This window comes from Pan paniscus, chromosome 17, assembly GCF_029289425.2.
Source record: "Pan paniscus chromosome 17, NHGRI_mPanPan1-v2.0_pri, whole genome shotgun sequence".
Taxonomy (NCBI): Eukaryota; Metazoa; Chordata; class Mammalia; order Primates; family Hominidae; genus Pan; species Pan paniscus.
Window position 1 is genome coordinate 64,078,532 of NC_073266.2, and position 24,433 is coordinate 64,102,964.

At 49.9% G+C, this 24,433-nt stretch overlaps 2 protein-coding genes across 5 annotated transcripts in view; both read right to left on the reverse strand.

Moving 5' to 3' along the window:
• The window catches only part of LOXHD1 (lipoxygenase homology PLAT domains 1), a 181,154-nt gene extending 180,426 nt beyond the window's left edge, over window positions 1-728 (reverse strand). For both annotated transcript variants that reach the window (XM_008955622.4, XM_055102498.2), the window contains exon 1: window positions 415-728. In XM_008955622.4, coding sequence (XP_008953870.3) covers window positions 415-544 — 130 coding nt within the window. In that variant the 5' untranslated portion in view covers window positions 545-728. The remainder of the gene's footprint in view (window positions 1-414) is intronic.
• A 2,398-nt stretch (window positions 729-3,126) lies between these two features.
• ST8SIA5 (ST8 alpha-N-acetyl-neuraminide alpha-2,8-sialyltransferase 5) overlaps window positions 3,127-24,433 on the reverse strand; it is a 104,445-nt gene continuing 83,138 nt past the window's right edge. For all 3 annotated transcript variants that reach the window (XM_003830188.6, XM_003830189.6, XM_003830187.5), the window contains one exon: window positions 3,127-24,042. In XM_003830188.6, the coding sequence (XP_003830236.1) occupies window positions 23,574-24,042 (469 nt within the window). In that variant the 3' untranslated portion in view covers window positions 3,127-23,573. The remainder of the gene's footprint in view (window positions 24,043-24,433) is intronic.

Below are 24,433 nucleotides of genomic sequence, written 5' to 3' on the forward strand. Positions count from 1 at the left end.
TAGGATGAGCTGTCAGGCTTCCTCCCCAAGACATCCTTTCATGACCCCAGCAGTTCAGGGCGCTCGGCCTGATGCAGACCACCTACTCGGGGACCAGACTGGAACGTGGCTTTGGGGATGTTCAGGAGCTGGAGAACATGGGGCCATGGGGGCACTGTGGCTCTAGTCTATTCTGTTCCACTGAGAATCGGGGGCTAAAGGCAAGTTGCTCCACCTGTCTGTACAACAGGGACCCCACCATCCCTGCATAATGCCTGCCTTCTTACTCCGAGGGGATATGGAACAGACACATGGGATAATCAGTGAGAAAGGGCTTGCTCCGAAATCTTAGAATGACTCCCCATAGCCAGGAACAGACCCCTGCCCACCGCAGCCAGCTGCACCACCCGCCCCCCGCAGGCTGGGACCCCGCACCTCTGGCCTTGTAGTACTCGTGTTCCAGTTCCCCCTCGTCGTCCTCCGAGGCGTAGTTCAGAAGCTCCGCTTCGTACAGGGCCAGGAAGTCGATGTCCTTCTTCCTCCGCCTTTTCTTCTGGGGCATCATTCTGTCGGCTGCCTTCTCCCAGCGCTCCCAGGCTCACTGTGCCGCCTCCTCACACCTGCGGGAACCTGAGACCTCCTCCCTGAGCTCTGGCGCCCACGGCCCTCCTGTAGCTCAGGCCTGGGTGGGCCAGAGTGCCCCCTTTTCTTGGCTTCCCCGTGCCCAAGGTGCTGTTCCCTCTGCCTTCTCTGGCTCCTGAGCTGAACCTCAGTGCCTTATCTCTGAACCTCCTGTCCCTGTCCCCTCCCACCACCCTCTGGTGAGCCACCTCCTCCTCCTCTGTACCTGCCCCGGGGCTTCTCTTTGGGCCTCATCACTTATTCATGGCGCTGAGGGCAGGCTGACTTCCTTCCTCTCTCCTCTCCCCACCAGCCCCCTCTCCTCTCTATGGAGAATCAGGTGACACGGAGCCCTTGAAGTCCATTTCCCACCTGGCCTCACAGCCACGGGGTCACCTGGGATCCCTCCAGGCCACCCCAGAGACAGGTGAGGGCTCCTCACCCAGGAGATCTCCCAAGCCTTACAGCCCACACGGGACCCTCCTGAGGAAGGCGGGGCCCCGGAATCAGCCAGGCTCCCAGGACTCAAAGGCCCCCGTTTCTCTCCATTATTCATGACCTCTGATCGTCTTACGGAGCAGGCGGGGTTCTCGCTGGATCCTTCTCGTTCTCTCTGCTTCCATCTCATCAAGACTGCGGGCTTCCGGAAGTGGCCTCTGGGCACGAGGAAAGCTAGGGCACCAGACAACTCTCCCCGCTCCCCCTGCCAGGTGAGCTTTATATGCACTAAAGTTTAAATATCATCGCAGCCGATGCCCTCCCAGGTGAACTCACTAACTCGATCAGCTCACCACCTGGACTCACGGGAGGGCATCAGCAAGCTCCTACCCCAGGGCGCACAGCCCGGGCTGCACACCAGAATCCCCCAGAGAGGTGTTGAACGCTAATGCGTGGGTCCCACCCCCAAGGATTCTGATTTGCTTGGTTTGGGACGCAGCTTGGGCCCCAGTTTTTAAAGCTCCTGGTGACTTTCATGTGCAGCCATGTTGAGGGTCCCTGCATCGCTTCTCAGGTAACTTAGGTGTGCTAACAGGAGTCCTCTAGAAGCAACACGTGTGATTTTGTCCTCTAAGCCAAAATAGTGACTCTAAAGGGGAATTTCAGGTGGAGAGGAAGAGAGGATTTGGAGCGGACGCCTGAGGAGCAGTCGGCACTCACAGGCCTCCCCGGCAGCCTGGGGCAGCTTTGGTCCTGCCCTGCTCTTTGGAGCCATCCAAATCTTCCACTAGGGGGAGGCATCTCTAACCCCGAGCGTTCCTACCCAGGAAAGATCAACCTCCCCTCTTCCCCTATTCAGCTGAGGGGCCGCCCTTGAAGCAGCTCAAAGTCCGCTGAGGACCAGGAGTGAAGTTTAATGGTGGGTGGCGCGCGCCCCCTTCTGGCAATATGTGGTTTACACACCTGGATTCTTCAGGAAGAGACCTTCCTTAAGGATCTCTAGGAATCTACTAAGAAAACTCATTTTACACGAGTACCCATTCAGGGAAAAGATAATAAAACGTTTCTTAGAATTTTTTTTTGAGACGGAGTCTCCCTCTGTCGCCCAGGCTGGAGTGCAGTGGTGTGATCTCGGCTCACTGCAACTTCCGCCTCCCGGGTTCAAGTGATTCTCCTGCCTCAGCCTCCCGAGTAGCTGGGATTACAGGCATACGCCACCATGCCCAGCTAATTTTTGTATTTTTAGTAGAGACAGGGTTTCAACATGTTAGTCAGGCTGGTCTCGAACTCCTGACCTCGTGATCTGCCCACCTCGGTCTCACAAAGTGCTGGGATTACAGAACTTTAAAAGCTGAAATCAAAATATTTTTAGAGAATCCCATGGTACTGGAACACACTGGCTAGGAGGTCAGGGAAATAATTCTATATTATTTCTGTATTATTTCAAGGTTCTCCAGACAGACAGAACCACTAGGATATACAGATCAGTAGATATATGACAGGAGGCTTACTAGGGGCGTTGGCTCATGGGATTATGGATGCCGAGAAGTCCCACAACAGGCAGTCTGCACGTTGGAGACGTAGGAAGGCTGGTAGTGTGGTGGGTCCAAGTCTGAAGGCCTGGGAACCTGGGAAACCCGTGGTGTAATTCTCAGTCTCAGGCCCAAAACCTGAGAACCTGGTGGTGAGTGGGTGATGGAGCAAGTCCCAGAGTCCAAAGACTGGAGAACCTAGAGTTCTGATGCCCAAGGACAGGAGAAGAAGGGTGTCCCAGCTCCAGGAGAGAGATAAAACATTCACCTTTCCTTTGCCTCTTTGTTCTGTCGGGGCCCCCAGCCGATTGCATGGTGCCCACCCACATTGAGGGCACATCCAGTCATGTTGACACCAAAAATTAACCCTCACAAATACCAAGAGTTCATAGGGACATGAGCAGCCAGAACTCTCATACTGCTAGTTGGAGTGTAAAATGGTGCAGCCACTTTGGAAAATAAAGCAAAGCAAATACTTCCCATGTAACCCAGAAATTCCACTCCTTGGTATTTACCTAAGATAAATGAAAAAGGATATCCACACAAGATCTGTATGTAAATGTTCATAGAAGCTTTATTCATAACCAAAAACTGGACACAACTCAGGCGTTTATCACCTGGCCAGTGGGTAAACAAACTGAGGTACATCTGTACAGGCAATAATACTCAACAATAGAAAGGAAGGGAGTCAGGAAACATGCTACAACATGGATGCATCTGGAAAGCACTACGCTAAGTGCAGAAAAGCGGTCAGAAAAAATACATGCTGTGTGATTACATTGATGTAACATTCTCTAAAAGGTAAAACTATAGGATCAGAAAACAGGCCTGATGGGTGCAGTGGCTCACACCTGTGATCTCAGCACTTTGGAAAGCCAAGGTAGGAGGATCGCTTGAGCCCAGGAGTTTGGGACTAGCAGCAACATAGGGAGATCCAGTCTCTACAAAAAATTTAAAACCTGGTGGCACAGACCTGTAGTCCCAGCTACTCAAGAGGCTGAGGCTGGAGGATCACTTGAGCCTGGGAGGTGGAGATTGCAATAAGCTGCAGTAAGCTGTGATTGTGCCATTGCACTCCAGCCTGGGCAACAGCAAAACCCTGTCTGAGAAAAAAAAAAAAAGAAGCCTATGGTTGCCAAGGGCTGGACTAGTGGGAGGGAATGGTCTGCAAGGAAGCATGAAGAGGCATTGCTTGGTCTCAGAAGCAGGACATGGGCTCCACCCTGTCTCTCTGAAGTGGCCTTATCTGCTGCCTTTCCATCTCCATGTGATGGCCTGTCTGGGTCATGCCTATGGTGCAGGCCTGGCTATTGACTCAACTCCCACCCCAGCTCCTTGGTGTGAGGATCCTGCACATAGCTGGCTGTGAACGGGTGCTCAGGGCATGCTTTGCAGACCCACTTCTCATCCCAGTGCAAGGTCTAGATTTGTGGAGAGGTAGGAGGAGGCCTCAGTAGGCATAGCATAAGGCCCTGAACTGTGCAGTGGTGGTGAGGAGTCCTAATTGATAAAGCTGAGATGTGGAGTCCCATCGGTTTCTTGTGTACTGATAAAAGCACAAAGGACAGACAGGGTGATTACTTGGGTGGGACCCCAAGCCTATGATAATAGGGAGAGGTTGTTCATCCAATGACCATTTGCGTGTGCACAGACATGTCCAAATGTGCAAAATGATATCGTTGCGCCCGTCTCCTTCTCCTTGGAGTACATTCTCTTGCTGCTGGATGGCGTTGGTCATATTCCTCTCCAGCTCAAAAACCTTTGCTTACGCCCCACGGCAATTGAATTTTCTCAGCCAGAGTTCTGGATTAAAAGCAACAGAAACCAACAATGGCTAGTTTAAGTAGAAAAATTATTTTTTTAAGCTGATGGAAGGTGGATCTCAGAATGTCCCAGAGATCTACACTCTGGAAATGATGCCTAGAATCATGCTGGTCCAGAGAGGACCCGACTTCCACCAATGCTGGGCCTGGATGTACAGCGTGCACCACAAGCTTCAGCACTGGCTGTTGCTGCTAGAGCCATAGCGGCTGCCTGTTTGTGCCGCCCTCACCAGAATGGACTCTGCTGCCTTCTGCCATTCAGTCTGGGGCCGGAGCATCTGACTGGCTGAGCCTAAGTCATGTGCCCACAGCCTTGCTGGAAAGGAGGCTGGGAAAGAGAGTATTTGGCCTTTCCAACTGCTATGCTGGGAGCTGTGCTCTTCTCAAACTTTAGAAGGGGATTCAGATGCTGGATTACCAAGATAACAAATGTCTATGAAACTAATAGAATTCTAGCTCCTCAAGCTGATAGCAGAGACCCTCTATAATCTGACCAACCTTCTCCCTATGAAACCCACACTGTGGATAAACAGAAGAAACCCCTGTTTTCTAAACGTGCCTGGTGCTTTCCTTCTGCAGGCTTTAGTTCACGCTGACGTTAGAGCTGTTGTGTGCATTCCTGTGTCAGCCAGCTATTGCCACACGACAAGCAAGCATACAAATCTCAGTGGCATGGTGTTACCTCTCACATGTCTGGGGCTGGGATGGGATGACATATATATGCTGGGCTCAGCTGGCAGGTCTGCCTCAATCTATAGGACCAGCTGAACATGGCCAGGGCAACTCTTTTCTACATGAGTTTGAAACCATCCCTATAAACTTTATAAAATTAATCAGCAAAGAAGGGAGGGGGAGAAATGAAAATAAACCAAGCTTGCAGCACACTCAGCATTCATCAGCAAGTCAGCTTGCTCTCTGACCCACTCCTCATGGTTCCTTACCTGTTGCCTCAGAATAACATAGATCCTGTTACAAGAGCATAGTTCCCTTTAACTGCCCTATAGACAACAATCTGAACATTATAAAACATGAAGATTTCTCTTTTACAAGAGCATAGTTCCCCTTAACTGCCCTATTGACAACAATCTGAACATTATAAAACGTGAAGATTTCCCTTTGAGATACTCCTTTCAGGTCCTGCATACCAGTGAAACTACTGATGTCAGCTGATCTGAAGGACCCCAGGAGAAGCTGACTTACCAAGGAATCACCCTCCATGGTCCCCTTAAAAGCCCCAGCTCAGAACTCCTTGGGGGGATGGATTTGAGGGTCTCCTCCCAACTCCTTGCTTGGTGCCCTATGATCATAAAACTCTTTCTCTGCTGCAAATCCCGCTGCCTTGGTGTAATTGGTTTGTGACTGCACAGTAGGCATATGAACCTATTGGTCCTATAACAGGTTCAATCTGGGGCCAGCCTGAAGGAACACCAGCCACCCAGGGCAAGCTCTTCTCATGGCCATGGTAGAAATGCACAGGAGTGACCCTGGAAATGCAAGCACCTGGGAGGCCTTTTAGTTACATCACATCTGCTGACACCCTTTGGATAAACAAATCAACACATATGGCCAAGCCCAGAGTCAAGAGGCAAGGAAGTGCTATTTGGGGGGCTATAAAGTTACATGGCAGGGGGTGTGGACACAGTGAGGGGTGAAGTATTGAGACCAATCATTTACTCTATCCCAATTGCCTATTTTTTCCCTCAGACTTCAGTTTTTCTAAGCAAGTCCTGTGTACCTCAAGTGCCTAGCAGAAAAGGAACGTGGCCTTTAAAAGTAAATGAATGAGTGAATTACAAATATGTAGTGGGAAGGTGGTGATAGTGAGCATACGTCAATGCAAATAACACACATGCATGTCCTGGCAGCTCCAGCTCCCACCACAGCTCCCCACCAACCATGTGCCCCTTATTTCTCAAGGTAACTAACTAGTCTGACGTCTCAAAATGAGGCATCTCTTCCTCTGGGAGGAAGAGAGTGATGCAGTGTTGTGAGGTTGATGGTTTTCTGGTTCACTGAAATGTTAGTTCCCAAAACCACTTTGGGGAAGCCTTCTCCCTGGGTTCGGCTACTCAGTGTTAGAACAGTGAGCCTTCAACCACTTCTGCCCCCCTCCAACCCACTCTGCTCAAAGCAGATTTTATTAAAAATAAATCAGATCATGTCTCTCCCCAGCTTATGTGCTCCAGTGTCTTTCCCTGACCTTAGGACAAAACACTAACCTGTCTCCAAGGCCTGCAGGCTCTCACATCCTCACCCCGTTATCCAACCACACTGGCTTCAACCTACCCCATTTCCACCAACCCCACTCCTCTCCTGACTGGCCTCACTATTATGATCAAAAGCACACACAGCCCCCTCATTGTCAATGGCAAACAGACCCCATTTTTGTAACTGGACCCCTCCTCTCTCTTCCTAGTGCCACTGCCTTAGTCCTCTCCTCCTGCCTCTCTCACTGGGATCATACCCCTACTGGCCGCCCAGCAAATTACTCTTACCTTACTCAGGCTGGAATTCCTATGGCGCACCTGCAAGAATCATTTCTCCAGAAAATTGATGTGAGGACACATTATTTTCTTGTTACCCTCTGTTTCAGGAAACAAATGACCAATTCCTTAGCCCTGTTTGCAAAGTCTCCGCCAAAGTCTGGTGCTGCCTCTGTCCTCTACACGCCCCCCGCAACCCTGTGTGACCACGTGCAAACTCATTTCTTGCTGACTTTTCAGATTCAGATCCATCTGCTTGTAATGCCTTGCCTTCCCTCAGTGGCAAGTTCCAACATGCAATCCAAGGCCCAGTCAGCAGTCACTTCTGTAAAACCTTCCTCTGCTCCTCAAGTTCCTCTCTCCTTCACTCATACTCAATTGTTGCACACAGCTCATCATTTTGTAATTACTTCTGTACCCAGTACATCCAACAAGCAGGACTCCCAGATGATAAAAAGCACATTTATTTTTGCTTAGTGAGAACAGTCCTTCCCTTGACACTAGATAAAATCTTGAACAGATCTGTGACTGTTTGGTGGATCACTTTCAGATCATTTAAAAGTTTTACAGACCCTGTAAGTGATTAATATTGTCTCAAGTCAACAATTAGAGCTGTATAGAGCCTGTAGGAGCCCACGCTGGATGTTCATGAAACTCAGCCTGTTCCATGTCTCTTCCTTAGCCAGGCCTGGCAGCTCAGCTGCTGCCTAGGGAAGGGGCCAGTCATCTCCTGTCCTGCTGACCTCTTCCTGCTCTTGGTAGTTGCAGATTCTGACATATGCCCCAGCCACCCCCATCGCAGGGTTGGGTCACTCTCGTGAGAGGACTGTATGTATTCCTGTGGTCCTCATGGATGTTTAAAGCCAACTCTTCCGTGGGAAGGCCTGTGGGTTTTCCCAGGCTCCCCTCTGACCAGGATCCCCTGACATGGGCCTCTCCTGATCCCACCTTCACTTCTGCTCCAGAACTACACCCCACAGCCTCCCACTGCCAAGGTCCCCTTATCCTTTCTAAAGACCTCTGGCTGACTTTTGAGCATACATCCCCGCCACCAGGACTGATCCTGCTTTGACCCTCCATCAGCCCAGCTCTGCTGCTCTGGGCCCCTTCAGCTTCCTCAGGCCAGAGTGGGGCTCCAGCTCCAGTGCTCTGGGACCCAACTGGGGGAATCCACGGCAAACTCTCTGGGTGGCCTTGTGGAAGCCCTTCTCGCTAAGCCTGGAGTCAGGAGGAAGCACTGACCCCCAACCCTCTACCTTGAGGATGGGGTTCCTAGCCCAGTTTTCTCCATGAAATCCTTTTAAAAAATCAATGAGGGTCAGGTGCGGTGGCTCACACCTATAATCCCAGCACTTCGGGAGGCTGAGGAGGAAGGATCACTTGAGCCCAAGAGTTCGAGACCAACCTGGGAAACATAGTAAGACCTATCTTTACAAAAAATTAAAAAATGAGCCAAGCTACTCAGGAGGTGGAGGTGGGAGACTCTCTTGAGACTGGGAGTCCAAGGCTACTATAAGCCATGATGGTGCCACGGAACTTCAGCCTGGGTGACACAGCAAGACCCTGTCTTAAAAAAAAAAAAAAAAATCAATGATTCTATCAGCATTATGTCATCCCTTTTATATCTTTAATCTTCAAGAAGGGCCCAAGAACAGTTTAACTGGTTTTCAACTGATTTGTCTGAAAGCTCTGTACATGGTCTAGGGCCTCCTTTACAGAGTGGCATTATCGTAGCTTGATGCCTTGGTTGAAACTGCCCACTTCATATCTGGTTACACTTGCTGGTCTCTCTCCTCCAGCAAGCAATCCCATTCTCAAGTGGGACTGATGTCTTAGACTTCTGTGCCCCTGCTGAGAAGCATCATCCTTGACACAGCCCTTTCCTCTTCCACCCCCATCATCATCTGTCACTGGCCTCCTTATCCATCTGGCTCCTGGGGAGCTCTCAGCCCTGTCCCCTTCACTCCATCCCACATCACCCATCGTCCTGGTCCTCACCACCACCACCAGCCTCCTAAATGGCCTCCTTTCAAACACTCTGGGCCCCAGCAGTTTCACATTTCACGCTGCAGCAGGGTGAGATTTTTCGGTGTCAATCTGATCATGTCCTCTTCCTCCTTATGACCCTTCAAGGACTAGCTGATTCTCTTAAAATCAAAATCAATATCAGTTATGGGGCCACCTTTCCCCGTAGGGTCTCACCTCTGTCCAGTTCTCCAACTTTATCTCCCACCATTTCCCCCTCCTTTTCCGGGCAGGAGCGTGCTGGCCTTCCGTAAGGGTCCCAAGCTCTCTCCCGCCTGGAATTGCATCCCCCACAACTCCACCTAGCTAACCCTGTCTCTCCCGGGAAGCCCCCCTTGGTGCTCAATCCCAGTTCGTTGCTACCTGTCTGAGCCTCTCATAGCACTTGCATGTTCCTTTGTAGTATGGTTTATAACGAAAACATTCAGCAGTGAGGTTTTTTTGATTACCTGTATTTCTCTGGCCAGACACTATGTTCCATGAACATAGTGATTGAATGTGCATTTGCAACTCTTGTATTCTCAAATACTCAAGTAGTTTGACCTAAACAGGGGTTCAAAACATATTTGTTGAATGAATGAAGTGACAAATAATATGCATTTGATAAATATTTATTAAACTATAATCACCTTAATCTTCAGCTCGTTCATACATTCATTCATTCAAAAATATGTATTGAAGTTCCACTTCCCTGCTCGTCAGATCTTTTTCTTACTATGATATACAGAAGACAGGCCAGGCACAGTGGCTCACGCCTATAATCCCAGCACTTTGGGAGGCCAAGGCAGGAGGATGGCTTGAGCCCAAGAGTTTGAGACCAGCCTGGACAATATGGCAAAATCCCATCTCTAATAAAAATAGAAAAATTAGCTGGGCATGGTGGTGCACACCTATGGTCCCAGCTACTTAGGAGGCCGAGGTGGGAGGATCACCTCAGCCCAGGAGGCAGAGGTTGCAGTGAGCCAAGATCATCCCACTGCATTCCAGTCTCAGTATCAGAGTGAGACCCTATCTAAAAAAAAAAAAAAAAAAAAAAAAAAGGCAATGCCCAGGTCTCAGAGATGACCCTCCAATAGTAACCTTAGGTTCCGTTATTGTTTGCTTGAGTGTCTGACATTTTACAATTGTCATAATGAAACATTTGAACATCTTATAGCTGTCACCAAAATTAATCTTAGAGAGGAAATAGTCCTCTTTGAGAAAATATCTTTGGAAGGTAGAAGGTGAGCAGACACCCAGGCTCAGCAGGAGACCAAGCAAACAGAGAATGATTCAATAGCTCCAAAGAGACAAATGGGGAGATGGAGAGATGAGAAAAGGAAGGCCAAGAGGGAAGAGGTGGAAGAGAGAGGCCAGAGAGGTAGGGTAAGGCCAAAGTCATGAGGAGTGTCCACACCAGAAACTTGGCCGGTGGCTGGGCTGTCTCTTTTTCAGGATGTCTGAAGTGGTCTCAATCCCTTTCCCACTGCTTCCCACCACACTCTGGGACACACTACACCATCACAGATATCAAGGAAAGGGCTGCACCTAATATCTGGATGGTCAATAAATATAAAACAGAAACATGCCCAAAAGCAGGAGTCTGAAGGCAGTGGAGTCATGGAAACACCAGTCCCTAGGGATTTGCAGAAATCATGGGGAAGGCTTTGGGCTTTTCCAAGATGTGGATCTGGGGACTCCAAGCAATATTAACTACATTTCATGGGGCAAACAGGCTCAAGCCCGGTATTTTGCACATAAATGCAAACAACTTTTGATATAATTCTGTCTTAAATACACTCAAGGAGATTGGCATTGAATGAAGTTTGTTTTTTTTTTTCTTTACAAATGGGTAATTAGTACTCAGATGCCCTCAGTGTGACTTTGGACATTGATAGAGCTGCCTTGCTTAGAGAAAGGCAGGTCGCATAGCCATGGGATCTGCTTCCATTATGAGTGTGTCTCAAACCCACCTGTCCCAGGCAGCTCCAGCCCTTAAGGCAGGTAGCTCCGGCCCTCAGGGGCCCTCTGTCCTCCTGCAGAAGCTCCAGAATCCTCTTTCCATGTCATTGTACACCTTCATACACTGTCAATTCAGCATGCCACTCAACTTGATCTTGATCTGGGCTCTAAGCCCCTGCTGTGAGCCCACCTACTCCCTGGGTCAGATGGCTACTCCTGCCAGCCACCCACAGGTCTCCTGATTCTCATGTGCCCCCAACACTGCCCAAAGGTGTGCCCAGGGTGGCCATGGGCTCTTCACAATACCTGGCAGCTCTGCACATTGGGCTGTGCTGCTGTCAGCCCAGTGTGGCACAATCCCCATAAACACACACAAAAACACATATGCGTACACACACACACACACACAAACACACACACACAGCCACAGCCACAGAGTCTTTGCTAGGTGAACCATTTGACTGGTTTTATTAGATAGAAACTGAGGGCCGTTCAAACACAGTGACAGATACAAAGTACCCTGATGATGTTTTTAGGCATAGCATCACAGTCATCACTTCAGAATCACTACTCAAGGACAGCCACACACAAGCTGGAATTATGCTACAGGAGTTTGTATAAACCACTGCTCCCAGAACAAAATTTGCATAAAAATAAGATCAGGCCTGCAGCCCCCATGTCCCCAAACTGTCTTTGAATGGCACAGCCTTTCTCTCCAGGGCCAGGGGAGGGAGAAAATCAGCAGAGCAAGCAAGGGGCTTTTCATATAGATGGTGTTTCTCCACAACCCAGCAAAGGACATCTCAGGCCTCCCTTCTCTTCTCCATCAGGAAAGGCTCCACGGAGCGCAGTGCAGTGTGACTTGGCTCTTTGAGAGGAAAGCAAGGGAGGGAACGTGCTGAGGAAGGGAGGCATGCCACGTGGCCACTTTTTCTTCACACGCAGGAGGCCACTCAGAAATGAGCTGGTGCACCAGCCACTCAGAGAGAGACCCGGCAGCCTTCATGCAGGCTCCTGGGCAGGGGTGCCAGGAATCTGACACCAAGCCTGGGCTGAAGCCACTCCCAGGCACAGCCACAGGCACCTGGCTCCAGGGCAAAAGGTTTCCACAGCTCCCATGCTGACTCCAGCGTCTGTCCTGGCTTTACTTGGGGAGGGAAGTGGCGGGGGATTGGTTCCAAACTGTACCATTGAACAATCCATTGTATGCTTATTGAAATACAGTGTTAATTTTTAAGAAAATACATAGACAAATGCATATATTTCAAAGTTCAAACAATTCTGTATTGAAGAAGAGTTATGGCTCTCTGATGGGAGGCGAGTCGGTTCCAGAAAGGGAAGCTGCAGGCCACCAAGACCCTGCCAGGTCCCTAAATTGTATGTGCAGAGTGTGGGAGCCCCAGGGGGCACCAGCTGCCCCATAAAGTGATCTTGAGCAGAGGGACTTGCCCAGAAGCTAGCCACAGTGAGGGCCAGACGTCCCACTGGAGAAGAGTACAGGACGATGGGCTCGGGAGTCCGGGGTAGGCTGGCAGGAGCTGCCACTTGGGACCCCTCCAGCTGCCTCCCACATGGCCAGAGCAGCAGGGGGCCAGCACCATGGTCCCTGACCCCAGCTTGCCCCGCTCTTCTGCTTTGCTCAGGCCTGTGGCCTTGGGTGACTCTGCCAGATACAACTGCCTCCCTTCTGTCCCACTAGGTTCAGCCACCCAAAGCTGCTGGTTCGGGTGCCCTGAGCTTGGCCCCCAAAGAGGAATGAATACGAACAGGTCCCTCCACACAGGTGCTGGGCAGGGCATGAGGCCAGGGTGAAGCCCAGGCCTGGAGCAGACTCCAGATCAGCCTAACAACTTCAGAGGGGAGAAAAAGGTGCCCTAGAGGGCTAGAGCGGGACACTGGCCACCATCCCCTGCCCTCCAGTTCCTCCCACCTTGAGGAAGCCTTGGCACCCAAGAGGAGATGTCCACCACCCACCATGGGTGCCCTGGGCACACCACGCTATCTTTCTGGGCCTCGGCAAGGAGGGTTGCTACTCTCTGCCCTGTCCTCCTTGCAGGAACGCAGCGAAGTCCAGTAAGAAAATGGATGGTGAAGGTGTGGAGAGAGTAAAAGTGTCACTTTCCCCCAGAAATGGTCATCTTTTTAAATTCACCAAAAAACACCCAGGCCTGAGTCACCGCAGAGCCAGCACAGCCCTAGGTGAAGTCCTGACCCTCCTGCCCCACACAATAAGGACAACACAAGCAGAATCAGAGGTGCAGAAAGAGGAGGACCAGCCACACCGTCACCCACACTGCAAAGTCCCTTGGAGATGGGAAGGTGGAAGGGGCTTGTCCCCCCACCACCTGCCCTTTTTTCTTAGGAGAGAGGTAGCAGGAGAGTCTCCAATGTCAGGGGGAAAATGTTAAGTTCAAAAGAGTGAGTTTGGCCGGGCGCGGTGGCCCACACCTACAATCCCAGCACTTTGGGAGGAGGAGGTGGGCGAGTCACGAGGTCAGGAGTTCACAACCAGCCTGGCCAAAATGGTGGCCCCGTCTCTAATAAAAATACCAAAAATTAGCTGGGCAAAGTGATGGGCGCCTGTAATCCCAGCTACTTGGGAGGCTGAGGCAGGAGAATCACTTGAACCTGGGAGGCGGAGGTTGCCGTGAGCCGAGATCACGCCACTGCACTCCAGCCTGGGTGACAGAGTGAGACTCCATCTCAAAAAAAAAAAAGAGTGAGTTTACCCATCTCACCTATCCTTCATCATCAGATCATCAGCCGTTTCATTTATGTGAACTTCCAGGTCACTGAGCATTTATCTTTTAAGCACCAAGACTTTTGTGAAAGCATTTTAAGTGTTTGGGGATGGAAATAATTCTAAAGTGGATAAAACGCAGCCCTGCCTTCTTAGACAGTGTATTGAACATTGTTGGAACGCTTTTTTACCTCTGCATGTCCTGGATGTCACAGGGTGAACTGAGCTGAAATGCTGTGTTGCTCCCGGGGTTATTATAACATATTCTCCCTCTCTTCCCCACTAAATGACCAACGACCTCAGGCTACTTGATGGTTCCTGAGATATGTATTTAGTTTTGGTCTTTTTTAATTATTATTTTGAGACAGGGTCTGGCTCTGTCACCCAGGCTGGAGTGTAGTGGTATGATCTCAGCTCACTGCAACCTCTGCCTCCTGGGCTCAAGCCAGTCTCCCACCTCAACCTCTTGAGTAGCTGGGACTGACTACAGGTGTGCTTTTGTATTCTTTATTGAGACAGGGTTTTGCCATGTTGCCCAGGTTGGTCGTCAACTCTTGAGCTCAAGCGATCTCCCGCCTCAGCCTCCCAAAATGCTGGGATTACAGATGTGAGCCACCATGCCTGGACATATTTTCTTATCCTTAATGTAGTTTTTTTTTTTTTTTTTCCGAAGACAAGCTGTCGTTGAACAAGTAAACTAGTTTTGGTCTTCTTAATGCCACCACAATTTAGGCTATTAGCTGCCACTTCTTGCTTTATCTAGCACGTGTCATCATTCTCTTAGTTTGCTTTGTCATTAGAAACCAGAACCAAGTTCACTAGAACTGAATTTAAAATCAAAGCAAATGCCATGAGATATGCGATGTTAGTGAAATGGTTGGCCCTTGATACACAGCTTTATAGCATCTATTTTCAGGGGCTCAAAATTATTTTCCTTCAACTGAGTCCTCAGTTACCTGGGGGCTGAGTGAATTTGCTGGGTTCGATCCTAGGAAGTGAGTTGTGTTTCCACCCTGCCTCAGTAAAACAGTAGCCATTTCCACTTTTAATAAGTCTTTGAGATCTCCAGAGGCTCTTGTCAACTTTGTGGCTGAATGTGGAATTCTGAGCTCTCATGGGGGTTGAAGTTGCCCCCGTTGTGGGGGCATCTTTGGAGGAGGGAGAATAGATTGAGGCAGAAACCAGGTACTAACTCTCTGGTTTCAGCTCAAGCCTGTTCCAAAGTATGATAGAAAAGGAAATGCATAAAGAAGTGAGGCTCTAGGCCTAGCTCCTGGGCTCACGGCAGTCCTGGTGCTGTAGTGTGTTTCCTCATTGCTACCTTCCATGTTCGTGCACAGATGTGGAGGCGGGCAGAGGGCTGGGTCTGCATCAGAAAACCAGGCTTTCCCCCAGGTGGACCTGACAGGTCCTCCCCATGCTAGAGGGCCAAGTGTGTGGCACTCAGATCCTACCCAGTGCCAGTCACAAGGTGACCCTCACCCAGGCACAGGCTGAACCTATTGCTGCAGACCCACCAACCCCTTAGCTCAGATCACAAGATGCATCCTAATCTTAGGCACAGATAAATTCTTAATTCAGGCAGACTCTGAGGCTCCTAGCCCCGGGAGAAGAAATCTATGTTACTTTGCTTTAAAAATATGTCATAATATTTATCTGAATGCTAAAATGTTCAGAAAAAGAAAAGCTGGTACCTTTAAGAAGTCTCACGCCTGAGTCAGACTGAGGGAAGGAAGGGTCCACCAACTCCCAACCAGGAAAAAGAACAGGGCAGCAGAACAGGGCCAATCTCATTAAAGGATCATCTAGAGCCATGAGCCTCCAAGTGCTGTCCCTGGACCGGCATCGGCATCACCTGGGAACTTGTTAGAGCGGCTCCACCCTGGCCTCACCAAATAAGACTCTGGGGTGGGGCCCATAATCAAGGAGCTCTCCAAGAGATTCTGAGGCAGCCTCCAGTTTGAGAACTGCTGACCTAGAATAGTGGTTCTCAAGGCTGGCTGCACATTAGAAACATCTGGAGAATTTGTTAAATCCTAATATTCAGGTCACATCTCAGACCACCTGACTCAGAATGTCAAGGGGTGGGGTCGCACGAGTATTTCTTAAAGCTCTTCAGACGACTACAGCGTGCACCAAGGCAGACTGCCTGCCTTAGGGTAATGACTCCCAACCATGTGAGACAGAACCACTTAATGAGATCTTTCAAAATAAGGATACCAGGCCCTATCCCCAGGCCTGCTGAATCAGATTCTCCGGGAAGTTAAGGACCTGGCTTGGGGATTATTTTATAAAGACTTCCAGGTGATTCCTATGTACACACAATGTTGCAAATGGCAATTCTAGAGAAAACAGAACTTTTACCCCAAAGCTGAGCAGATCATTTAGTTGAAGGAAATGAGAGATTTGTTGCCATGGGAACCATCTTCGACTGAAGAGAGAGTCACTGATTTCTGGCTTTTGTGGCCAACAGCTAAGTCATGGAAGTGTATATTTTTGCTTTTGGTTTTTTTCCTTTGAAATAATAATAATAAAAAAAGGTTCTCAGAAGAGACTGTGCAGGGGAAAATATCTAAAGACTTCTAAAAGATCAGCAAGGCTATTGTCTCTCAGGACATGCTGGCCAGGACGGTGGAGCCCAGGTGGCAGAGCAAGGCCAGGTCTGCACTCTCCCTCAGCAAGGGGCCAAGGTCTCAGGAAGCCAGGGGCCAACGACCAGCCCAGGACAACTGCCCAAGGCAAAAACAAAAACAAAAATCAGATTTCTGCTTTAGGGACACCCAAAACAGTTAATGTCATTTGAGAGCTGCTTGCACCTAAGTGATTCTAAAAAGTCTTTGGTATACTATACTAAGTGAAATAAGCCAGTCATCAGAAAGACAAATATTATATGATTCTACTTATATGAGGGACCTAGAGCAGTAAAATTCATAGAGAAAGAAAGTAGAATTGCGATTGCCAGGGGCTGGGGAAGGGGGAAGTGAAGACTTGTCATTTAATGGGTTTAAAGTTTTCGTTTTGCAAGACGAGAAGAGTTCCAGAGACAGAATATACAACAGTGTGAATGTACTTATCATTACTGAACTGTACACTTAAAAATGGTCAAGATGATAAATTCTATGTTATGTGTATTTTACCATAATTACAAATGAAAAAGAAATCTTTGTTTGTGTTAAAGCAAAACCAATTTTGTAAATGTTAGATTCCCGAGCACTTGGCTTTTGTTGCTAGGTACATAGTGGGTTATATATTATATTTGTATGTACGGAAAAGGCAGAAGTTGGGTTGTGTGCCAAATTCTTCTTTTCATTCTTTTCCTACTCAAGGCTCCAGTCTGAATTTCAAGCCACACATGGCCACTCAACTGGTGGCAACTTCTGAACCACAAGCAGTTGTATGCTCAGGGAACAGATAGGGCCTCACACATGCTGATTCCCAGGCGCCACCTCTCCCCCAGGTTCTCAGTCCATAGTTTCAACAAGCACCCAGGTGATTCTGATGCAGGCCATCAGAAGGCCATCCTACAGGGCATCCTAATAAATCCATGTGATCTTCAAAGGGTAGACTGTAGATCTATACTGTAGATCTATACTGTAGATCTATACTGTAGATCTATCCAGTCTACCCTTTGAAGATCACACTGTAGGTCTATCCAGTCTACCCTTTGAAGATCACACTGTAGATCTATCCAGTCTACCCTTTGAAGATCACACTGGTTTATTAGGATGCCCCGTAGGATGGAATCAGCCTCCACAGACTGGCCTCGTTTGACTAGACCTCTAAACAATAGCACAAGGCACACCCTGGCCACTGGTGCACCCCTCGCCTGGCCTCACCTGACCCCTGAGCCACAGTTAGCCTCTTCCCAGAGGGTGCTCTGGTTACAGGGAGGAGACTAGGTCAGGGCGTGTGTTGAGCTCAGAGAAGCAGCACCTTTTTTCCCCCAGGAAACAACCCCATGCTCCTGGTCTTCCCCTGCGCATCTGGAGCAGACATCCTACAAAGCTCAGCTCACCTGTTTCCCAGCCAAAGCATTCAGCATGTTCCTCTAGTTTTTGAAACACCGTTGATAAATCCCTCTTACATTGCTTCCCAGGCTGCACCTCAGCCACAGTGATGTAAGAGCCTGACATGTTTGTGTGGCTTTGAGGAAGGGAAGAAGTAGACAAGAAGAAACACAGAAAATGTCTCTCCCTTCTTTCATTTAAACTAGAGGAAAAAGGATTGGCTAGCCAGCAAAAAGCAGATGAGCAGGATTATAATGAGAGAAAACAAAAAGAGGCTAGCCAAGCCCATAAGCCCCCACTAGACAGACATTTCAGCCTCCTGAGCCCCGAGCTCCCCTGGACAGGCAGGAGGAGTCTCTGCCTTCCTGGGATGTGCTAGGTAAAAAAATCAATAGAGGACTCTCCTCAGCTGACAATTTCCCCAAGGTGTTACTCAGTTTATTAGCGGGGTATCCTGAGCTGCTGGAGTCCCCCAGGAACCAGAGACCTCATTACTGTAGTAAACATGTGTTGAGTGGCCATGGCATGTGCTTCCCCGCCAGTGCTGGCAATACAAAATGAGCTTAGATATCATGTCTTCCCTTGGGGAGAAGGCAAACCTTCTATCAAGGACACACGGCCCTTATGCTGTGTGCTGTGAGGATGTCCTAATGGAGTTGGTGATGGTTGCAGCAGAAGTACAGAGGAGAGAGTGCCCAGCCCAGGTCTCTAGAGGGGAGGATGCAGGGGGCCATTACCTGACTTCTGCAAAAGTGGCCAGATAAAAGGAAGGAGAGAGGAACTTAGGAGTGTGAGGGCCATTCCAGGTGTTTGAACAGAGTGCGCAAAGGTGCCTGGAATAGTATGGGATAGGGCAGGGAGGTGGCAGGAGGATCTCTGGGAAGGTGAGTAAGCCAGCTTGGGACATTCCCTGCATGACTTGGTAAAGAACCTGAAGTTTATGGTACAGGTAGGCAATGGGCCCCACAAAAGGTATTTTTGGAAGGTTATTCTCTGAAAGCAAAAAGATCCATCAGAGGGTCTGGGTTAGGGCAGTAGCAGAGGGGTTGCAGGGAGGGAATGACTTAAAGGGATGTTTATGAGTTGGAATTGACAAGATACAGTGAACAAATAGACATAAAGAGTGAAGGACAAGGAAGAGGCAAAGGTGATCCAAGTTTTGGGCCAAGGCAACCTGTGCTTGCTAGTGTCTAGTTTGTGCTGGGCACTGTGCTAGGCATTGTGCAACACTATTTCACTTAGCTTTGCAACAGCTGTTGTGGTTGGTATCCTGTCCTCATTTCAGATGATGAGTCCAGAGCCTCCAGGGGCTTCTGGAGCTCCCTCAAGTTCACACAGCTACGAAGTAGTAGGAGGAGACTCTGAGTTCAGATTGTTCTTTTAACTATACCAGTTGAGGACATGTTGAGGTCTGAGATGCTGTGCAGACACAGACATGCAGGAGGCCACAGTGAGCATGCTTCCAATGCTCCTAGGGAGGACTGGCCTGCAGGTAGAGGGGTTAAGATGCCAGGGCAGAAGATACTTAAGGCTGTGAATAGATGAGATTTCTGCAGGAATGCTCCTAGGAAGAGAAGAGAACCCTGAGGAAGCTTCACGGAAGATGAATCCACAAAGGAACCTGAGAAGGAGCATTCAGAGAGACAGGAGGAAAGTCAGGGAAGAATAGTTAGAAAACAGAAGAGGAGAGGACTTTAGAAAGACCAGAGAGACTGGGCATAGTGGCTCACACCTGTAATCCCAGCACTTTGGGAGGCCAAGGCAGGAGGATTGCTTGAGCTCAGGAGTTCGAGACTAGCCTCATCAACATAGCAAAACCCCGTTTCTACAAAAAAAAAAAAAATTTTCAAATTAGCTGGGAGTAATGGCACGTGCCTGTGGTCCTAGCTACTTGGGAGGCTGAGGTGGGAGGATCACTTGCACCCAGGTGTCGAGGCTGCAGTGAGCCATATTTATATCACCACCCTCTAGCCTGGGTGACAGAGGGAGACTCTGTCTCAAACAAACAAAAAAGACCAGAGAGGCCAACCTTGTCAAATGTTACACGGATGTCAAGGATGATATCTGAGAAGTATCTGCTGCTTTGCTCATTACACTTTTTATGCTGCCAACCTTCAGAATTCGGAATTGACTTTGGTCATCCCCTCCTCCACCTCTCCCAGATAACTGTCCCTGAGACTGGATTTGACAGTGTTCAGCACAACTAGCTCCCACGTACGTTTGTGGGATTCTTCATTTAACATCTGTACACACACACACCAGACCACAAACTCCCGGAGGGCAGGGACGACGTTTTGTTCATCACTAGCTCCCCGGCACCTGGCACCATGCCTGGCACAACATGAGCACTCAATAAATATAATTTATTCACCAATTCGCTCACTAAATTGGCCAGCACTCTACTCTGCCTCAATTGTTTCTAAGCACTGCTCTGCTTCCTCCCTGCTCTCAGCAAAGTCAAGGGCGATGAGCACATGCTGTCTCTGGGCACCAGGTGATTAGTGGGCAGAGCTGCCGCAGCAGCATTGCTGAAATGGTCTCAGACGCTGCCTCTGACCTTGAGCCACCTTTCTTTGTGCTTGGCTAAGCACTGAGTCATTTACTTGTTTTTGCTGCCTTTCAAGCCTGGAGCAGTGGGTTTAGCACAAAGGAAGACATGATGGTTGTTTTGTTTACGGGGAATCAATTTCCCTTAAATAATAATTCAATGGGTAGTCTGCACTGCATGGTGGCGTGGTGACAGGGCTGTGGAGGAACATGGCAGAATGTTTCCAGAGTCAACACCAGGTCTCTCTGAGCCTTTGAAAAAATGTTTTTCTTATAAACACTGGCTGCAGCAGAAAAACTATATCCTGAAAGTCAGGAGACTGGTGAGTCCCAGTTGAGCCACAAGCTGGCCATGTAGCCCTGGGCAAGTCATTCGTGTTGTCACTTAACATGTGCTATTTCTGGGCATCTTTCCTCACCTTAAAAATGTGACGATGGCCTCAGTTCCCCTCCAATGCCACTGTGGGTAAGTCGCTACTGCTGTAGGCGGCAGGGTTAGGGAGAGGCACCTATAAAAGCACAGGCTGCTTCCCGGACAATGACAGCCTCCTAGAGCATTTGTCCCTGGAGGAGGGCCCCGTACTATCCTGCAGGGGCATCTTGGTCAGGATCCCTCATGTTCTGGTGTCACTGTCTGGGAAGCTAAGACAGAGGTTTGGAGCACAGACTTTGGGGCTCTACAGATCTGGGTGCAGTTCCCTCCATTGGGTGCTGTTCCCTCCATTGGGTGCCTGACCAAGGGCAAGTCCTGGAATTGCTCTAAGCCTCTGTCACCTCATCTGTACAATGGGAGCCTCCTTACCCAAAGGGGTCTCGTGATGATTACAGGAGATAATATAGGGAAAGTGCTTAACGTAGCTTGATAAATGCTAGCTATTATAATAAGAAATATTAATTATGGCTTAGATCCATTCATCATGAATGTCCCCCCAAAATAAGGACATTGTACAGACCCTGAAGATTTTTACAAAGCTTCTAGTTGTAGAGATGAGGAAACTGAGACATTGAGGGAGAGGAAGGACTGGCCCTAAGACCCACAGGCAGGAATATGGCCAGCAGCCAGGTGTCCCAACTCCTCTGTGGGCTGGATCCCGATGCTCCAATCCTCAGCTCCTACGAGGGCCCTGGCTGGGGCAGATTCCAACCTGCAACACCCTCAGCTGTGGGAATCCTGATGTCTGTGTCACCAGGGAGCCTCCCCCAAACACAGCCCATCTGGAACATAACTAGTACCCAGAGGGCTTCCAGTAGAGGGCTCTGTCCACAGCAGGCACTCAGTAGAGCCCCAGGCATGACTTGACCCAGTCACATCTTTGCTCTGGGCCTGTTTCCTAAAGTGGAACAAAATGGTCTTTAAGAACCTTCTAGTTTTTATATTCCATGGTTTCAAGAACTGGGTTCAATTAACCATGCAGTGGCTAGAAATCTCAGTTAACTGGAATCTTTCCCAGAAATTCCCTCCCTGGGAGAAATAGGCAGAGCTCAAGCAAGTAATAACCATCCACTGTCCTTTGCAGTTCTTCCCGGTTTAGCAGGTGTTTGGGATCATTTCATCCCCTTGGCTACTCCCCTACATTCCTGACCAGCAGACTGAGACTCAGAGCCACCTGAGGTTTTCCCAACCAGGACCAGAGCTCAGAATGCAGGTGAGAGTCAGCACTGAGAACAGTGTTGTGCACAGGGCACAGGTTCCACAACAACCCACCCACAGGAAGCCCAAGCCAAGACACAAAAGTTTGGCCAAGAACGGAGCCCTGGATCAGGAGCCTGGAGGCCTGGGATAAACCCTGCGCTCTCCACGTCCCTGACTGGCTCAGCCGGGGGGCCTGTCAAATGAGGTGATTGGATAGCAGATCCCACTCACTGATAGATTCTTACAGCTCCTAACCCTCCCAGAGCACCCAGCACGTGGGACTGGGCCTATAGTCTCTGGGCCCTGCACCCCCAGAAGACACAGATAATGCCTTTGTTTATCCTTATGTCTTCCTAAGTCCAACCACAGACCAAAGCAGAATAGGCTTTCCAGAAATGTTTAAGGGGAGGAAGAAAAGAGGAACGGAGGGAAGGAGAAAGGGGAGGAGGTAGGGAGAAAGGAAGGAGGGAGGGAGACAGGTTGCCAGGCAGGTAGGCTGAAGTCCTCCTCCCAGCACTAACATCCTATGATTCCACAAAGCTAAGTTCTAAGGCAGTTAGTTCACCAACAGTGTCTCTTAGACACCATCCCATTTATGGTGGAAACACCACAGGGAGAAGCAAAGGGAATTAATTTCAGATGCGAAATGATATGTGAACCCCTCTCTGCCTAAGCCCAGCTGACTGCCCCAAGCCCAGGCCCTGGGGTCTGCTGTGAGAAGTCCCGCCTTCACAGCGGAAGCCTCAGTGATGCTGGTGTCGGAGGTCACAACTCGTTTCTCTCTGCTAAGCTCACCGCCTGACATGTCAGTGCTTTCCAGCCCAGAGCCTATGGTTCCGACTGAGGAACACGATACAGCAGGATTCTGCAGGATTCAGAGACATGAGAGGAAGAGGTCTTTATAAATAACTCCTGGTTTAAATGGAGCTGAAAATAGGAAGACAAAAGAGGAAGCCAATTGCTAAGCACTTATTGAGTCAATAACATTGGCTTGGAAGCCATAGTGCAAGTGGCTGGTTTGGTTTATTTCCTTCTCATCAAAAGAGCTAACGCAGGATTGAACCTGGGGGCACCAAAACCGCATGTGTGTCCGAGGATGTGTCTGAAAGGATGTGGTGCTTCTCAGATGATGATGTCTCGACTAAGACATAACCCAGGCCTTACGTTAGATCTCTCGGTGTCACAGAAGAACCTGTCGGGTGGTGTGGCTTGGCTGTTAAGTCCCTGGACCTCTTGAGATCACTTTCTTCACTGGAAGGTCTAGTCACTGGGTTGGCTTCTAAGCTCTGAGATTTAGATAGCAATTCATAGCTAAGTCTTCGATATAAAACTCAGGAACCAAAAGTGTGAATAAAATCTTGACTGTGCTCAAGTGTCCTGTGAAGTGTCCTGTCTCCACTCTCAATTCCATTCTCTGTAGGGCCTTCCTTCAGCTGCAACAAGGGCCTGCCGTTTGTGCTCTCTCTCGGATGACAAAATTGGGTGGAAATGTGCTTTATTCACTTGCCGTCCCCAGGGCCCCTGATCTTGGGGTGTGGCCCAGCAGCATGCTAGCCAGGGCAGGTGGACGCACTGGGCGGACGCACCGGTGGGGGCCAGGCCAGGAGGCTCAGCACACAGCTGACTCTGCCCCGGTTCCTAACCCTGCCTCCCTACCCCAGGATCCAAGTACAGAGCTGAACAATGGAGGGAGAGACAGCCTGAACGCCAGGCCCCCACGCTGCCCGGTTCGGGGCTCCCAGTTCCACCGGGAGGGACAGCAGGAGATGGGGCGCCGCTTGCCGGGCAGCCTGGCTGGCAGCCATCAGCAGCAGCTGCAGGTGCCCGTGTGCACGCGGAGGATGCCTCGGCTGTGCAAGTGCAGGAAGTTGAAGATCTCGGAGGGCATGGCGTGGAAGCCGGGACGCGGCTTGACGTTGTCATAGTAGTGGTGAGTGATGTAGAGGCCCGAGGGGTTCATGGGGAAGGCCCAGAAGCCAAAGAGGTGCACCTCCTCACAGAGCTCCAGCGCCGCAGTGACCAGAATGAGGCCGGTGCTGATGCGCTTGGCGCGCACCCCCAGGCTGAGCCAGTAGCGCGACACGTTGACCAGGTACTGCGGATGGAAGTAGTAGACAGCTTGCGGCGATTCGAAGTCGTCCAGCACGTATTTGACGCGGATGGACACGTCGGTGTTGCGCGTGTTGTAGAAGGCAGGCAGCAGCACCGACGCGTTCTCGTACACCTGCAGCACGCGATAGAACGGCCGCCGCCACTTCTCCAGCTTGTGGAACCTACACAGGGCGCGAGTGAGAGGTGAGCCCCCACTCCTCCGTGCCCTCAGGCCCCTCGCTTCCCCACCCTTGCACCCTGGGGCTTTGCAAAGGACGGAAGGGACTCATAAGGCCACCTGCCTCCTGACACCTCACGCACCTGTGCAGATGAAGGTGAGACCTCTCTCAGGGGCAGTTGAGTTTTTTAAGTGGGTGCAGGAGAGGGCAGTTGGGATCCAAAGGGACAGATATCCAGGGTGTGGCTGCAGGGGGCAGGGCAATGCTGAATCCAAAAGGATGAGGGTGGCCCAAGGGAGGCTCAGAAGGGAAGTGGCTGCGGGAGTGGAGGCTTGCTCTAGAGGCCTCACGCCATTCACCTGTACTGTCATCCCCAAACTCCCCAGGGACAAAC